This window comes from Gossypium arboreum, chromosome 8 (assembly GCF_025698485.1).
Source record: "Gossypium arboreum isolate Shixiya-1 chromosome 8, ASM2569848v2, whole genome shotgun sequence".
NCBI lineage: Eukaryota > Viridiplantae > Streptophyta > Magnoliopsida > Malvales > Malvaceae > Gossypium > Gossypium arboreum.
The window spans coordinates 11250607-11269333 of NC_069077.1; the positions used below are offsets into that span (position 1 = coordinate 11250607).

General features: G+C 31.8%; 2 protein-coding genes across 4 annotated transcripts; one reads left to right on the forward strand and one right to left on the reverse strand.

Moving 5' to 3' along the window:
• Window positions 1-12140: 12140 nt before the first annotated feature.
• Window positions 12141-15654, forward strand: LOC108469164 (probable protein S-acyltransferase 14). Of its 3 annotated transcripts, none has more exons than XM_017770052.2 (7): window positions 12141-12567; window positions 12971-13217; window positions 13301-13392; window positions 14554-14677; window positions 14757-14842; window positions 14926-14997; window positions 15116-15654. In XM_017770052.2, exons 1-7 carry the CDS (start codon window positions 12379-12381, stop codon window positions 15236-15238), a joined length of 933 nt encoding a protein of 310 aa, XP_017625541.1. In that variant the 5' UTR covers window positions 12141-12378; the 3' UTR covers window positions 15239-15654. The 3 variants fall into 3 exon arrangements, with proteins under 3 accessions (XP_017625541.1, XP_017625543.1, XP_017625542.1); XM_017770054.2 differs by having other exon boundaries at window positions 15129-15654; XM_017770053.2 differs by having other exon boundaries at window positions 14778-14842.
• A 252-nt stretch (window positions 15655-15906) lies between these two features.
• Window positions 15907-16848, reverse strand: LOC108469476 (uncharacterized). The gene is made up of 2 exons (XM_017770358.2): window positions 16758-16848; window positions 15907-16642 (listed from the first exon to the last, which is right to left on the reverse strand). The coding sequence occupies exons 1-2, from the start codon at window positions 16815-16817 to the stop codon at window positions 16058-16060; spliced, it is 645 nt and encodes a 214-aa protein (XP_017625847.1). The 5' UTR covers window positions 16818-16848; the 3' UTR covers window positions 15907-16057.
• Between the last annotated feature and the right edge of the window lie 1879 nt (window positions 16849-18727).

An 18727-nucleotide genomic window follows, 5' to 3' on the forward strand; every position in this document is an offset into this window, starting at 1 on the left:
AGCTTAGCACACGGGTGTGTGGTTGGCCGTGTGTCACAAGTCAGAGAGTTACGCGAGTAAGGACACGGGTTGAGACACGGCAGTGTGTTTCATTCGAATGCCTACACGGCCTAAGACACAGGCGTGTCTCCTAACCATGTGAGCCATAAGGTCTGGCCACACGGGCATGTGTCCCCTACTCTTAAGAAAAAATTGAGATTTTGAAAAAATTTTCTTGAGCCTTCGGTTTAGTCCCGGTTCACTTCTAAAGTGTATATTGGGCCTCAATGGCCCATCTAAGGGACAATATAAATATTTTATGATTGATTCTTGATATGAATAATAAATGTTGTGAAATATCTGTAATTAATCAATAAAGTTCGGTAATACTCCGTAGCCCTGTTCTGGCAACGGATAAGGATTAAAGGTGTTACACAGGATCTCAATTTACACCTAACTTGTACACAAAAAACAAAATTGTACGTTGAGCAATAGACCTTAGTGGTACCTTATGATTCAAGTGATGATAATTTAATATAAAAGCATGACAATACGTATATGAACTCAATTTGTAATTTATATAAGTTTATATATAGAGAGAGAGGTAAGTATTTATATCCCATTAGGTAAGCCAATTTGTTTAACATTTCAATATTATCATTTCGCACCATATTTGTATACTTACACCTACCCAATTATATACCACATTTGTAAACATATACTTAATCGTATGCATAAACACTTATTTTTATCTTAACCCATTTCCATAATTTCTGAGGTTATTAGCTTTTAACTTAATAGGCCCTTAAGGCTCATTTTTGGCTCATTTTGCATGATCTTTTATATGTTATCATATATCACATTTCATATGTGTGCAATTATGTCATATCAATTCACGTTTCATATCCAATCTACCTTATAACTAAATCACATTCATACGCTCCTATTAACCTAACTCGGATTTTCAAGACGGATACTCAGATAAATCAATCTACATCTCAAACTAGCACCGCAGTGTATCATCGGGTTTATGTGCATCATCAGATAAATCAAAGAATGTTTATTGGCATACATAGTGCATAACCAGGTATACTGAAGCAAATATACTAGCACGTAAGTGTATCATCGAATATACCGAAACAAATATACTAACATATAAGTGTATCATTGGATATACCAAAGTAGTTGTACTGGCACGTAAATGCATCATCGGATAAATCGAAGTATAGATATGTACAATTAATAGAATAGCCAATTTCCAATTTCATAATATAGTTCAATTCACATCTCATCATTCTCAATTCAATATCAATTCATCATTGCATCATATGATATAACATAATTCAACTCAATTTCATACAAATTTTCTATATTAGTTAAGTCATTAAACTTTGCATTCTATTCAATTTAGTCATTGTCTCGATATTTAATTTCAACTGTAACATTTCAACTCAATAACCATTAATAACTCATATCAATATAATATAATGCAAAATGTCACTAGTATGCAATAATTAGATTAGTCTCGGGTTATAGAGATACAAACCGAAAACTCGTGTTACTCGTTGTCCACTCTCATCTTTCCTTTCCTTTTTGACGGTCCTGCCCCGTTTTTAACTACGAATAATAATTCAAAAATAATATAATATCAAATTTCATCAAAATCATATTCAATTATAAAAGTCATACATATTTTACAATTTATTCAATTTAATTCTTAAACTCGAGACAAACATAATTTTTTATTTAGACCCTCGAATTAAGATTTGATTTCACAATTACTCATTAGGGACTTCCTATTTCTTATTTCTATTGTTAATTGTACATTTTATTCAATTTGGTTCTTATGAATAAGACTAACAATTAAACTGTTAAATCTAGTTCTTTTTCACATCTAAACTTAAAATCTATCAATTTAACACCAATTTCTTCAAGAAATCAACAACTTTCAAAAACTTTAATATTTTTGTAAATTGGTATATAAGCTTGTTAAATCAAGTTCCTATAACCGTAAAAACATAAAATTAGAAGAAAAAAAAATTAATTGCACTAACCAATTTATTGTTGAAACTTGAAACCCTTATGGCCGATTCTTGATTTCTTTGGCTATGGTGTTTTCGGTGGTTGGAAGAAGATAAGGATAAATTCTCTTTCTTTCCGCCTTTATATGTTTAGTTTATACATTATAAAATTTTAGTTATAAAATTTAATAATAATAAAACTTACACATTTCACCATTGTGCACTATACATGGTTTATTTTCCATTTTAGACCTTAGGTTAATAATAATTTTAATGTAATATCCTGATTTTGGGCCTAGTCGGAATAGTGGTTTCGTGACCACAAAATCCGAGATAGAAATAATTATTTTATGATTATTTTGAGGTCTATGATATGATTGCATGATTGTGTGAAAATTTCGTGAAGAAATTTTATGCATAAAGTGCTTAAATTGAAATTAGGGACTAAATCGAATAATTTGCAAAACTTGCATTCTAGAAGTTTCTAGTATGAAATTGTTTTGAAATATTAATTAGGAGGTCTTAAATAGAAATTTTACCAATTTCTAAGTCTATGGACAAAATTGGACATGGATGGAATTTTTGGAAAGTTTAGTAGTAAGGGCATTTTGGTCATTTAGGGTAAAATGAATTAAAATACAAAATTAAAGCCAATTTTGCTCATCTTCAACCCCATGGCTGAATATAGCAAGGAGAAACCATGGCTAGGGTTTTTCAAGCTTCCAAGCTCGATTGTAAGTCCGTTCTAGCCTCGTTTTTAATTATTTTTACGTTTTTGGAGTCTTGGTAGCTCGATTAAGCTTATGCTAGCAATAATTCAACCTAGGGTTCATATTTGGAAAAATACCCATAGGTGAAATTTGTGTATTTTTGTGTTTTATGATAGAATATGAGGTTTTAAATTATGTTAGACAACTTTTGCTACTCGGTTTTAAGCGAAAACTAGCAAAAGGGCTTAATCGAGAAAAATACCTAATAGTCATAAGTACATGTTAGAGTGAGAATTTGATGTCTCCATAGAAGGGAAAATGATCAGCATGTCATAAAACATAAGAAAATAGGCTGAAGTTTAATTTACGAGCTTTGGGGAAAAAGTGTAAATATGCAAAAGTTTAGGGCAAATCGTAATTTTGCCAAAATATGATTTTGGGTCAATTTGAATAATGTGAGTCCTAATTAGACTATATTTTAAATGATAGAGCAAGGAAAACTGAAATTGAGCTAAAATGGAAAAATACCAAGTTGTGGACGAAATGGTAAAAGTAGCCATTTTTGCATACGAGGTAAGTTCATGTGTAAATAATGTAGCATAATTGTTATTTTTAAGTTATTGATGGTAATTATATGATATGCTGATTTTTTTATCGTGAAATATTATGCTTTGTGGTTAATGTTGAGTAATATGCAAATTATGTTTACTACTTGATAAATATGAATTGCTACCGAGTATCGGTTCCGATATTCCATGGAAGACGGTAATGTGAGATCGAGGAAAAAAGCCCGTTTGAACCTTAGGAATAGATTAGGATACAAGTGACATGTCACTAGGATGGCTGAGCATCCGAACTCGTTGAGTTGAGTCCGAGTTCACTTATGGATGCGAATGTCCGAACTCGTTGAGTTGAGTCCGAGTTCGTGAAATGTAACTAGGCATCCGAACTCGTTGAGTTGAGTCCGAGTTCACTTATGGATGCGAACGCCTGAGCTCGTTGAGTTGAGTCCGAGTTCACTTAGGGGCGGGTTACATGATTTCTTGATTACATATGAGGCACCTATGTGCAAATTATCCGTGTATCCGAGTTGTATTCGATGTGTTCAACGGGTGAAATTTCTAGTGAAATGAAAGAACACTTAAGATGCAAGCGACGTTTTGGTAAGTGTTGTGAAATGGACACTTTGGACAGGTATGTTCTTAACCCTCGGGTTGATAATAGATACAACAACGATAAGGTAGTAAGATGATGAATGATGTTTAGAAATATGATATATGTTTTGGTGATACCATGCTAAAGTTGTTTGGTATATTTGTATTGTTATGTTACTTGTTATTTACATATGAACTTACTAAGCATTTATGCTTACTCCTCCTCTTTTTTACTGTAGTTTTGAACAAGCCAGCTTGGGAATCGGGACGGTCGAAGGTTCGATCACACTATCCAAAGGACTTTCATCCGGGTAAATGGCTTGTAAAACTTAAGTATGGCATGTATAGCAATATATTTATTTTGTGTAAATAATTTTATGATATGGCCATGATTGGTTGAGAAAATGTTTGATATTGATAAGTCATGGTGATGGTTAAATTTAGATCATGTTTGATATCATGGAAGTTTAATAGGTTATTTAGTTCATAACAACTCATGAAAAGATGAAATTTGCCTTAAAACAGAATATTACTGCAACAATGACATGAATTTGAAAAATCAATAAAAATAGTATAAATGGAATTAAATGATGAAAAAGTATGAAATTGAAGCTTAATGAGTCTATTTTCATATGGGTAAAAAAAAACAGGCATATAAATTATACTTTATGAGATATTTGAAACCTTGTGAAACAGGACCAGAGTGATTTCTGGATCCTCTATTCTGACTTTAAAAATTCATAATAAATTGTAAAAAAATAATTAGAAGTCATTCTTTATATTTACAGATTTCTTATTTAGTCTAGTTTTAATAGAAACAAACCTAATGGTCATTTAAATTCTGTATAGAGAGATATCTGGTTCGTAATACACAGATGTCAGAGCAGTCAAACCCTAAAACAGGGGAGACTTTAACTAATAAACTATACTAATTGGCCCAACAAAAAATTCTAGAAAAAAATTATTAAATAGATATATGAGTCTAAATTTAGGGAAAATTTACGGATCTTGATTTTGAGTTTCGTAACTCGAGATATGATTTTTCTTGTAACTGTGACGTTAGTAGCTAGAAAGCTGTGAATGTAGAAACAAAAGATTTGAAGTTCTTAATTTGATAAATTATGTTCGGTAACTCCTCAAGCTCGACTCCGGCGACGGTTTCGGGCGTGGGGGCATTACATTTAGTGGTATCAGAGTAGGTTTAGTTAGTTCTCGGACTAACCTAGCATGTGTAAAAGTTTAGCTATACATGCCACTGATCTGTGATAGTGTGATGTCTTCCGACGCGTATGAGTACCGTCTTATTTAGACAGGGTACTCTCCAACCGAGCTGCGCGACCATGTTCAATGTTATGCGAAGGTATTTGAGTAAAGTTATGATTATGATAAGTCTTGGTTCAGAAAAGTATGAATAAAAGTTTATGATACATATGTGATAATATGTGAGATGAAAGTTCATGTTGTGATAAATATCCATATTTGCTTAATGCTCATACGATGTAGTATATGTGGCTTACTTGATAAGATGAACGGAATAAATAGAAAGTAGTAGAGGTATGAATAAAGGTCATAATATCATGATACGAATGAAAATGTCCTTGTCTTGATTGGACGTTGAATGTTGATGAATGTTAATGATATATAATTTTTTATGAGATAAAGGATTATAATGAAATGAACTTATCTATGTTAAATTGTTGGACTGAATTATATGATTGTAATGATATGTACATGATGATGCACGAAATGAAAGTTGTAATTGTGATGCAAATATCTATGTTTGTTTGGCCTTATATGATGTCATGAGCATGAATTAATTTAATTAAATGAATGGATAAGTAAAGCTATCTAGAAAACATAGAATGTATGCATAAGTATATTGTCTAAATGGGACAATAGGAAAATTGGTGTAAGCCAACATGAATGAATGACATGATTTTGATGATGTTGCTATGATGATGGGAGTTGTGTCATATGTGTATGTATAAGAAAGTCGAGTCGAGGTCCTACAACCCTCCCCTTACCAAAGTGGTACTTATAATGGAATTTCATGAGATTTGTATTGAATAAGTTTCCTGTTGAGAACCCAAAGAGTTCAAAGATAGAATAATTATAAGTATGATCGAGATTGAAAATGAGCTGATAAGTAAAGTCGAGCCAAGAAAGTATCGGATTGATATAAAGATTATTGGTATTATGCATTTGTCCCGATTAGAAAAGGAATTCTCCTTGGTAAATCGAATTACTCGGTGCAAGGTCGAGAAAAGTGTAAATCGAAATTTATTCGAATTGGCCTTCTTTAGTGAATGGTTTAATATGAAATTTGTGACGAGAACTAGTTGGGGAAATGATAATTGAAATGTGAACTATCTGAGTGTGACAGCTTATGACCGGACAGATTTAGCGATCTCTTTTGAGATGTTCTATGTGTTTACCCGTTCTCGAAAATATTTCTATGGCTATTGATCTTCTGAAGAAATTCTTGTTATATGGGAATGTCTTTTAATCCTGGTGTTGGATGAAAGCATTGGTAATTTGACTGGTTTATAATTTATATTGCTCTATTTCATCGGGTATTCTATTTCATTTCGTCTGATAAGAATTGATGAGAGAATACATATGATATTATGATTCTGTTTCTTCTACTTGATGCTTCATCTGATATATATGTATGGGAAGATATATTGATCTTGTTATATTTGATTTCAGTGGGATTAAATGATGTTTTCTTTTGGACTTTCTTTCTTTGAAGAATTATCGGGGTATTCTGTATTTTCTCTATGAGTTTGGTTTTCGATTCTCCGGCATAGTATCGTATCTTGGGTTTCTTTATTCTGGATTTCTCTATCTTGGATTTCTTTATTCGGTTTCCTTGTTATCTTTGTTCCGTAATTTGTCAATTATGACTCGTGTTCGAAGTGCGTTCTTCAGCTCGTGATAATCATGTCAAATATGACTATACTTCTAATTTGATCTTGGTAATGTGGTGATTTTAGTATTGGGATTTTTCTAATTTCGTAAGGATTTGACATCGAGAAAGGCATAGGTGATAAAAGCGCGAGTTTCAATCGGTATGGTGAATTATTTATTTGAAAGATTTCATGTGACAATTATGTCAGGATTATTTTTCTCAAGTCTGATAATAGAATTTCATTTTGTACAGATAAAAGAGTAAATAGTCTGAACGAGAAGTGTATATTTATTAGAAAGAGTTGGATATTAGTTAAAGTCACTACGAATGATAAGGTTTTCGTCTTGTGAAAGTGAAAAGTTTATTACATGTTGACAGAGTTCGGATAGATGAGAATATTGGTAATCAAGCATCCGAACTAGACTAGTCTACATTGAGTAAAGACTTCCTGACTTTCAATAATGTACCGTTGTATGAATTGTGATGTGTTTCAAGACAGTGAGGTAATGTGATAGTTTAGAGCATTCGATGTTACATAAAATCTGAGTTGTTAAAGAGGTTAAAGCCGAGCATTGGGATCTATCAAAATTATCCTTGCCAGTGTTGATATTGGGATGGAAATGAGAAGGATTATTCTTGAGGCCATATCAGAATTATTTCCATGGCGGAAAGAGGAAAATGTGATGTATCCTATTGTTAAATGTTTGGCGAGATCTATAAATCATATCGGTATTGAATGAATTCCTACTCATCAGATTCATGGAATTTCAGGTCTTTTTGATTGTTGAATTTCTTGGAATTCTAGTCTCCATTAACCAAATTGAGATCTGGTTTTATGTCAAGATGACAAGGGAAACGGAGAAGGGTTGAAAATTTAAGAACAATTAAGAGATGAGTTCGTAAACTTTCAGAATATATGAGAAATTAATGAGATATATTGGAGGCACCGCCTGAGTGAAAGTTCTTCAGCACCGAATATGAAATTGAGGAATCTAAGTGAAGACCACTTTTCTGGTAAGATTTTCGGGGACGAAAATCCCCAAAGGGGGGGAGAGTTGTAATATCCTGATTTTGGGCCTAGTCGGAATAGTGGTTTCGTGACCACAAAATCCGAGATAGAAATAATTATTTTATGATTATTTTGAGGTCTATGATATGATTGCATGATTGTGTGAAAATTTCGTGAAGAAATTTTATGCATAAAGTGCTTAAATTGAAATTAGGGACTAAATCGAATAATTTGCAAAACTTGCATTCTAGAAGTTTCTAGTATGAAATTGTTTTGAAATATTAATTAGGAGGTCTTAAATAGAAATTTTACCAATTTCTAAGTCTATGGACAAAAATTGGACATGGATGGAATTTTTGGAAAGTTTAGTAGTAAGGGCATTTTGGTCATTTAGGGGTAAAATGAATTAAAATACAAAATTAAAGCCAATTTTGCTCATCTTCAACCCCATGGCTGAATATAGCAAGGAGAAACCATGGATAGGGTTTTCAAGCTTCCAAGCTCGATTGTAAGTCCGTTCTAGCCTCGTTTTAATGATTTTTACGTTTTTGGAGTCTTGGTAGCTCGATTAAGCTTATGCTAGCAATAATTCAACCTAGGGTTCATATTTGGAAAAATACCCATAGGTGAAATTTGTGTATTTTTGTGTTTTAAGATAGAATATGAGGTTTTAAATTATGTTAGACAACTTGTGCTACTCGGTTTTAAGCGAAAACTAGCAAAAGGGCTTAATCGGTAAAAATACCTAATAGTCATAAGTACATGTTAGAGTGAGAATTTGATGTTTCCATAGAAGGGAAAAATGATCAGCATGTCATAAAACATAAGAAAATAGGCTGAAGTTTAATTTACGAGCTTTGGGGAAAAAGTGTAAATATGCAAAAGTTTAGGGCAAATCGTAATTTTTCCAAAATATGATTTTGGGTCAATTTGAATAATGTGAGTCCTAATTAGACTATATTTTAAATGATAGAGCAAGGAAAACTGAAATTCCGGCTAAAATGGAAAAATACCAAGTTGTGGACGAAATGGTAAAAGTAGCCATTTTCGCATACGAGGTAAGTTCATGTGTAAATAATGTAGCATAATTGTTATTTTTAAGTTATTGATGGTAATTATATGATATGCTGATTTTTTTATCGTGAAATATTATGCTTTGTGGTTAATGTTGAGTAATATGCAAATTATGTTTACTACTTGATAAATATGAATTGCTACCGAGTATCGGTTTCGATATTCCATGGAAGACGGAAATGTGAGATCGAGGAAAAAAGCCCGTTTGAACCTTAGGAATAGATTAGGATACAAGTGACATGTCACTAGGATGGTTGAGCATTCGAACTCGTTGAGTTGAGTCCGAGTTCACTTATGGATGCGGATGTCCGAACTTGTTGAGTTGAGTCCGAGTTCGTGAAATGTAACTAGGCATCCGAACTCGTTGAGTTGAGTCCGAGTTCACTTATGGATGCGAACGCCCGAGCTCGTTGAGTTGAGTCCGAGTTCACTTAGGGGCGGGTTACATGATTTCTTGATTACATATGAGGCACTTATGTGCAAATTATCCGTGTATCCGAGTTGTATTCCGATGTGTTCAACGGGTGAAATTTCTAGTGAAATGAAAGAACATTTAAGATGCAAGCGACGTTTTGGTAAGTGTTGTGAAATGGACACTTTGGACAGGTATGTTCTTAACCCTCGGGTTGATAATAGATACAACAACGATAAGGTAGTAAGATGATGAATGATGTTTAGAAATATGATATATGTTTTGGTGATACCATGCTAAAGTTGTTTGGTATATTTGTATTGTTATGTTACTTGTTATTTACATATGAACTTACTAAGCATTTATGCTTACTCCTCCTCTTTTTTACTGTAGTTTTGAACAAGCCAGCTCGGGAATCGGGACGGGTCAAGGTTCGATCACACTATCCAAAGGACTTTCATCCGGGTAAATGGCTTGTAAAACTTAAGTATGGCATGTATAGCAATATATTTATTTTGTGTAAATAATTTTATGATATGGCCATGATTGGTTGAGAAAATGTTTGATATTGATAAGTCATGGTGATGGTTAAATTTAGATCATGTTTGATATCATGGAAGTTTAATAGGTTATCTAGTTCATAACAACTCATGAAAAGATGAAATTTGCCTTAAAACAGAATATTGTTGCAGCAATGACATGAATTTGAAAAATCAATAAAAATAGTATAAATGGAATTAAATGATGAGCAACTAATGAAATTGAAGCTTAATGAGTCTATTTTCATATGGATAAAAAAAAAGGCATATAAATTATACTTTATGACATATTTGAAACCTTGTGAAACAGGGCCAGAGTGATTTCTAGATCCTCTATTCTAACTTTAAAAATTCATAATAAATTGTAAAAAAATAATTAGAAGTCATTCTTTATATTTACAGATTCCTTATTTAGTCTAGTTTTAATAGAAACAAACCTAATAGTCATTTAAATTCTGTATAGAGAGATATCTGGTTCGTAATACACAGATGTCAGAGCAGTCGAACCCTGAAACAGGGGAGATTTTAACTAATAAACTGTACTAATTGGCCCAACCAAAAATTCTAGAAAAAAAATATTAAATAGATATATGAGTCTAGATTTAGGGAAAATTTACGGATCTTGATTTTGAGTTTCGTAACTCGAGATATGATTTTTCTTGTAACTGTGATGCTAGTAGCTAGAAAGCTGTGAATGTAGAAACAAAAGATTTGAAGTTCTTAATTTGATAAATTATGTTCGGTAACTCCTCAAGCTCGACTCCGGCGATGGTTTCGGGCGTGGGGGCGTTACATTTAATCCCTAAACCTTTAACCAATTGAAAATCTATAGTGATAAACTTTTACAATTTAATCATTGTACCTTAATTAGCTATCAAATCGATAAAATTATTTGACGAAACTTTAATATGCTTTTGTACTTGTCTCTTACATATTAAATATTAATATTTACAAGCTCAGTTTATAAAAATGGAGTTCCAAAACTATTATTTTTGACACCACTGACTTTCGAGTCGCTACATATTGTTTGTGATTTTCGATAGAAAATTTCACTGAGGTCATAACTTTCAATCAAGTTTTTTTTTCTTTTATGAGATTTTAGGGTTTTTTTTCCAGCTATTAGGATTATAGAATGATTGGCAATTTGGTGGATTAACTTGCTCTTTATCATTCTCTAAGTAGTTGATTTAATTATTTGGCTAATAGATTCATATTGTATAACAGAGACATTACAGTAAAGTTTGATTTTAGTTAATTTTACATTCCGTCAATCAAACGCCTGAATCTTACATTAGAGCCAAATGAATCAAGGTAATCTCACATTCCACTTGAAATCTTACATTCTTATAATTTTATTAGGAATGTAATCTGAGATTCAACAAGCCAAACGTAGGGTGTATTTCGATAAGGGATTTTTAGAAGAGATTTAATTTGTATCAAGGTTTCCAAAATTTTGAAAAATGAATTTCCTTGTTTGGATGAATATATTGGAGAATTTTAAATTTTGTGATTATTTTTTTTTAAATTCCACCTAAATTGGTGGTTTTCAATTTTCTCATAATTTTTAAATTCCATCTGTAATATAAAAAACTTAAAATTCAAAAACTTTTTATTTAATTCTAATATATATTTTAAACTTTATTTTATTAAAACTATTTATAAATCTTTACAATATAATGATATCTATATTCAATATTTTATATTATTCATTTTAATATAACTATTATTTTTAATTATTTTAATTTATAAAATTTCGATAACCTAATTTTCCTAGATCAATTATTTATCCAAACAATTAGAATTCATCAATTCAAATTCCTAGTAATTATAATTGATTTGGATAATTTTTTAAAAAATTAGGTTATTGAAATTTTACAAATTAAAAATAATTATAAAAGAAGAATAGTTTTATTAAAAATGAATAATATAAAATATTGAATATAGATATCATTATGTTGTAAAAATTATAAATAGTTTTAATAAAATAAAGTTTAGAAATATAAATTAGAATTAAATAAAATAATTTTGAAGTTTAAGTTTTTATCTTATAATAAGAACATGTGTATTAAATCAAATAAAAATTTAAGAGATTTGAAAAATCACCTCTTTTAAGTGAAATTTGAAAAGAAATTTGAGCTACTGAAAATTTCTTTTAATTTTTTTTTTTTTGAAATTCTGTAATATAATTTTTAGAATATTGACAAACTTGATACAAATGAAATTTCTCACCCAAAGACACGAGATTCAAAAGGTGGAGGGCCAAATTTGAACAAATAAAAATAGAAGGACTATATCAGCAGAAATCTAAAAGTATAGGGATATCCACCCCGGATAATTCATATAGTTGTACACGTATTTTGATTTCGTTGCCGGGTAAAACTAAAGGGTAAATTTCTAAGTTTCCAAGACAAGTCGATCAGAAATAATACCAACTTCGTCGTATTTCAATTTTTATCCAAACTCAGGGAACGGAGTTCCTTTTGTCAACGGAATTCCGTATTTCCTCTTCGTGTTTTTATTTAAAATTTTACCTCAAATTTTCTTATTTGATTTTACAGTAAAAATCATTATGGCATGGAACGTGTTCAAATTCTGTACCGCGTTACGTGCCTTTGGTTCGATTATGATTGTTTTCTTTCTTGGGCTTGTTGGGGTCACTTATTACGCTGCGGTCGTTGCTTATTATGGTCCACATCTCTTTCGTGGAGGCTTTGATACGCTTATTGCTGTTGCATTTCTCTTCTTGTTTCATCTTCTGGTAAGAACCCTTTTTTCTGTTTTATGATTTGTTTGTTTAAGTGTTAGCTCTATGGGGAACAATGGTCATTTAATATAGGATATTTTATGATAAAAGAGAGTGAATTTGAGTGATTTTAGGAGGTTCAATTAATTGATTTTGTCGTACGTAAGGGAAAAGGATTTTAGTTTTCATTGGTGATCAAAATGCAGGTTATTTGTGATAACTAAGGTATGAGAAGTTAATTGTTTTGTCCCTTTTGTTTGCGATAAAGATGACAGATTGAATATTAGGGATTTTATGAGCTTCAGCTTAGTGGGGTTCTGCTGAGCTTGGACGGAAACAAAAGGATCAACTGCATCCATAATTGGTTTTATTAATTGGCAATTGCTGCATTTTTATTTAGTGTTCATGGTTTTTTCAGCTTGTAATGGTACTATGGACTTACGCTACTGTTGTTCTAACGGATCCTGGGGGTGTTCCACTAAATTGGAGGCCTCTTAGGGAGGAAGAGAAAGGTGATGCTGATCCTTTGGTAGGTTTAGGTTATGGAATTGCAAAAATTGGCACAAATCAGTCAGCTGTGCCTGGTGATTTCAAAAACCTAGACATAGGTTTCTGCTTGAAGTGCAACCGATTGAAACCACCTCGCGCCCATCATTGCTCTATTTGTGAGTAATCTAGATGTATTCTTTTGCTAGTACTTTGTTGATAAACAATAATGAAAGAACCCTGGTTTGTTACTTAATTGCAGGTAATAGATGTATATTAAAAATGGATCATCACTGTGGTTGGGTCGCTAACTGTGTCGGGGCGTTGAACTACAAGTCTTTCCTTCTTTTCTTGGTATGTTAACTTCAATGAATCTTCTGCAAGTCTTATAGCTGCATGATACCATTTGTTTGGCACTTAATTAGGCTGGTCATGGAAGTCAATCTATGTGGTTATTGTTAATTTCTAATGCCTAGAATTTCCTACGTTAGTATTATACACCGTAGTCTAGGAAAGTATGGTGGCAGTCAATATGCATTTTGATCAAGGCAGAACATAAGATAGAAGGGTTGAAAAGAGAGAATGAATGAAGTGGCTTTCAAACTGAATTTTTAAGATATGTTTTATAATTAAAAGTAAATAAAAATTTTATTTATTAATACTATGTTCTGTGCCAAGCTCTAAAACTCTTGACCAAGTCTTGGCACAACACGCCAATATCCCAGCTCATGATCAAGTCTACATTTGCCTAGACTTGGCAATTCATCTGTTCATGTTATGTTTGTTTTATTCTTTTAGTGTCATGTTATGTTTAAAGTGTTATATAAATATTGATACCTTAATAATTTATGTTATATAGATTTTGACACGCTAAAGGTTCATGTTATGTCCCAACGATTGAAGCTTTAAGCATTTTAAGCCCCTCTTTTGTTGCTCAAAAATTAATATTTTTGTTTTTAAAAGAAGATAATATTATTATATTAGGTTGTCAGTTTTACCATCCCAGAGTAGGAAATTTTCAACCAGAATGAATGTTCATTTCTCACTGTTGTGTGCTGGCAATGTCCATAGTTCATCAATTCACATGTTTCATTATGATGGTTGACCATTGAATATCATGTCATCCCTCTATTGTACCATGGTACAATGTGAGAGTTTAATGAGAAAGAGTGGCATATGTTAGTAATCTTTGTAAAATCCTAAAGATTCAGGGCTTTGTATATTTTTTCTGGGAAAATATGTGCACTTGAGCTTGTATTACAGAATTTACTTGACCATTCATCACAGATTCATAGTGATTGATACGGTCCCTTTCTAGCTTTTAGTATTTTATAGTTTCAGACACCACTTTTCCTGGTACAGCCCATTTTCTTTTGGCTTTGTTGTTGATTATCCTATTAAGTACATTCTTATGCCAAGTAGATACCGCTGTTATGCATTTGACTAACCGGCATCTACCAAAAGGGCAAAAAAGAAACATGACTTGTAATTTTGTTTTGCTTAAACTTGATGCAGTTTTACACATCTCTTGCGGCAATACTCGTCTGTTTAGCCTTATTGCGGGTGTTTATGGAAATTTTTAATGATGATGAGGTAGATTTAACACCAGGAAAACTTGCAGCTACTTTCATCGCATTTGGTAAGTTTCCAAGGGTTTGAAGTTTCTTCCATCTCATCGCTTGTCATTATTTTAGATAATTCTCACCCAAGTTTTTCAGTCTTAAATTTGGCATTTGCAGTAAGTGTGCTGGGCTTTCTGATTATGCACATAACATTGGTCGGAGCTAACCGGACCACTATTGAGGTAACCATCTTTGCATAATCATGTTTCCTCTTGTTGCCTACATAACTAGTTAAGGTCACAGTTTTTGCTTTGATCAATTTTAGTTTCAAGCAAAAGATAAGAAAACCGGTCTTACATGGCGCTATGACCTTGGTTGGAAGAAAAATTATGAACAGGTACCTCTTCTTTCTTTGTTCCCAAACTCCTCGCTTACGGCTTTGATACTTTTCCAGCGTGTACATGTTTCATCAATGTCTTTGTGTCATGTTCAGCTCATGCCTATTCTAAATTCAGGTGTTTGGTACAGAGAAGAAGCTGTGGTTAATTCCAGTGTATTCAAAGGACGATATAAGGAGGATGCCAGCCCTACAGGGTTTCGAATATCCAACAAGACCCAACTGGGATCCTCAGCATTAACTTAAAAGAGTTTTACAAAACAAGCTTTCAAGTATACCGTAAATTATGTTCATCATTGAACCAAAATTGATTATTTGTCCTGAAGTTTTCATTTGTATTTTTTTATTTTTTATTTTACTGAATTTTGGTGGTAATATGAGTAAAGTTAACACCAAAAGGTATCGCATATGTATAAATTCATTTCATTGTATAAATGTAAATGTATAAAATCATAGAAAAACATTTTGATTATTTAATTTATTAGGCGTTAGATATCCCGAACTACTCTTTGTACTGCTTTTGTTATATGATTTATATGGTGTAAAATAGGCCTATATAAAGAGTCAGATTGTATTTTACCCTTTTTATTTATAAAATGAGTAAATTGGTCTTCATACATTAGATGGAAAAGTAAATTGATCCTTTTTTGTTAAAAATTTCGTCCATTTCAACAGTTAAAAAATCGATATTTGTACATCAGTATATACTTGAGGTATACATAGCATGTCATGTGAAATTGTCTAGTTAATTCGTCAATTACGCCAATTTTTAACAATAGGAATGGATAAAGATTTTAATAGAAAATATCAATTTTTTCTTGGATATAATATATAAGGATTAACTTGTCCATTTTTTGAGTAAATGAGGTAAAATGCAATTTGACTTCTTGTATAGAGATTCTCATAGTATTTTTACCCTCCTTGAAACATTTAGTAATTGATTGAATTAGGTAAATGTAAATGTTGTTGTAAATAATTGAGGTTTAAAATTTATGTACAAGGTTGAAATGAGATTAACATACAAATATATAATCTCCGTTTGTGGAGAAGAATCTTAATTCTACCTTCGTATGACATGTTCTTCCCCAGACTGTGGATCAACATGTTTGATCCATCGCCTTTCAGCTTCACCTGAATTCCCTCCACTGCTTGCCACATGCGCAATATCCAACCCTTTCCCTACCGGAAGGAACACACAACGAACTACCCTGTACGATCTCTCATCAACAACACTTTTCCATCTGAAAGTTGAAGCAGTTTTGGGGTGAGCATTCTTGCATGCCAGAACAGCCCCTCTGTCACTCAGTTTTGCCAGCTTTAATATCTTTGAAAAGTCATTTCGTTGGCTATCCACCACCATGAAATCTATGCCATTTAGCCCTTTCATTACCTCTTCAGGTTCTCCAACAATGGCTTCTGCAGACATACCAACCTCTTCCAGGGCCTCAGCGTATTCTAATCTCGATCTTTCATCAGGGACTATACATATATGTCTTCCATTTGTATGACTGCTAGCAACTGCCAACCCGATGCTTGTTGCCATAGCTTCGCCTTTTGACCATGTTTCCACAATGAATCTGGCGTTCCAACCGGCAGCCATAGCTGAAACAAGCTCTGCTACACCAGATTCATTATAAAGTTCACACTGCAGTGCAAACAAAATAAGAAAAAAAAAAAAAAAACAGATCAAAAAACACCAAAAATGAAAACAATAAACCATGCAGCATAATTCATAAGGTTTGTTTCCCCTCTATGCTTACGAATTTAACGGTATCAATATAAGCCTTGGAGGCTGTCCCCGGAGACCAAACCTGCTTCATTTCTTCCTTCAATCACCCAATGCCAAATGACAAATCGAAACGAGCAGTTGTGTTTAATTTATATGCGAGACAAAGATATGGTGGAAAGTGGAAACTGATTTGTGTTGGACCGTTGACAATGTATCCACACCAATCCGACGTGTGTCGGATTAGGATTACCTTCAATTTGGTGGGTAATCTATAAAAATAGTCACTTTTGTTTGTCCCAGGTTATATTTTAGTCACTTATGTTTGAAATGTTACGTTTTAGTCACTTATGTTATTATTTTGTTACGAAGTGATCACTCTACCGTCAAGTTTCGTTTTCTTTCTAACGGTAATCCTACGTGGCAGTCCAACTAGATTTTAGGTGCCAACTTGGATTTCTAGATGAAAATAGATTTTTAATAATTAAAATTTTTAAACCTAAACCTTAACTAAAAAAGCTGTTCATCTCATCTTTTTTTATTTTTCTTTCGTCTCTTCTTTTTTCAATGATTTTTTTTATTTGACTGGAAAATTTATTATTAAGTTCAAAATAGTTAAAATCAAATTGACTACTTCATAAAGATGGATTCAACGGAAGGTTCAGGCATATCTTCTTTGCATTCCTCTATCTCTTTTATTCAATACTGAAAAACAAAAGAATAGATTTTTTATTGTTTAATAAAAACCCTAAATTAAAATTTTTGAAGGCATTCAAGTGGATTACCAAAAAATCTAAGAAACTGTTTTTTAATTTCAAGAATTTTAATTTAGGGATTTCATTAAACAATAAAAAATTAATCTTTTGTTTTTCAAGATTGAATAAAAGAGATAGAGGAATGCAAAGAAGACATACCTGAAACCTCCATTGAATCTATTTTTATGAAGAGGTCAATTTAATTTCAACTATTTTGATCTTAATAATAGTTTTTCCAATCAAATAAAAAAAACTATTAAAAGAAAGAAGAGACGGAAGAAAAATAAAAAATAGGAGATAAACAGTTTTTTCAGTTAAGGTTTAGGTTTAAAAATTTTAATTAATTATTTTTTTAATTAAAAATCTATTTTCATCCCATTTAGAAATCCAAGTTGGCACCTAAGATCTAGTTGGACTGCCACATAGGATTACCGTTAGAGAGATAACGGAACTTAATGGTAGAGTGATCACTTCGTAACAAAATAATAACATAAGTGACTAAAATGTAACATTTCAAACATAAGTGACTAAAATGTAACCTGGGCAAACAAAAATGACTACTTTTGTAGATTACCCTCAATTTGATATTAAACTAGTAATCTGATATTTCCAGGACAAGTTGGGGCTGTTTCAGAAGGTTAAAATGTGCTTATAGTCCTTGTACTTCTTCAAAATTAAAATTTAATTTTTTTACTTTTGAGATTTCAAAATTTAGGTTTATCTGTTAATACTATATTCTTTTTAAAAATTTTGTTATTGTGATGTTTTGAAATTAAAAAAAGAAAAAAAGGCTACTCACTTAGTACTCATATAATTAACCTGAATTTAATAAAAAATAACAAAATTAATAGTTAAACCTGAATTTTAAAATCTAAAAAGTAGAGAAACTAAATTTTAAAAATACAAGTATGAAGACTAAATTCCTAATTTTAAAAATTACAGTTTCAGAATCATTAAAATGTCAGTTTAAATAGAAACTTTTTGCAAATTCCTAGGTGCTCCACCGTAATTTAGAATGGATAACAGGGGTCAGAGTACACGATTTTTTTGCCATTTTGGTAACTTGATAATGGTTAAGAATTAAGATAATTACCAAATGAAATTAAAATTCCATAAACAAAATACCTTGCTTGTTTTAGAAGCAATATGAAGCAGAATATAGATGCGATGTATCTAACACAAAATTTATAATTATAAATACGAGATATTTAAATATATTTATTATTTGGTACACATTGTTTTTGTGTGT

What these genes read in the sequence shown, in the direction of transcription:
- LOC108469476 (XM_017770358.2), bottom strand. Translation starts at nt 16,817, where the DNA reads ATGAAGCAGGTTTGGTCTCCGGGGACAGCCTCCAAGGCTTATATTGAT. An exon ending in ATATTGATACCGTTAAATTC is followed by an intron (nt 16,643 to 16,757) that starts GTAAGCATAGAG and finishes TTTGCACTGCAG; the next exon opens with TGTGAACTTTATAATGAATC.
- LOC108469164 (XM_017770052.2), top strand. Translation starts at nt 12,379, where the DNA reads ATGGCATGGAACGTGTTCAAATTCTGTACCGCGTTACGTGCCTTTGGT. An exon ending in AGTCTTTCCTTCTTTTCTTG is followed by an intron (nt 13,393 to 14,553) that starts GTATGTTAACTT and finishes AACTTGATGCAG; the next exon opens with TTTTACACATCTCTTGCGGC. An exon ending in GGAAGAAAAATTATGAACAG is followed by an intron (nt 14,998 to 15,115) that starts GTACCTCTTCTT and finishes TTCTAAATTCAG; the next exon opens with GTGTTTGGTACAGAGAAGAA.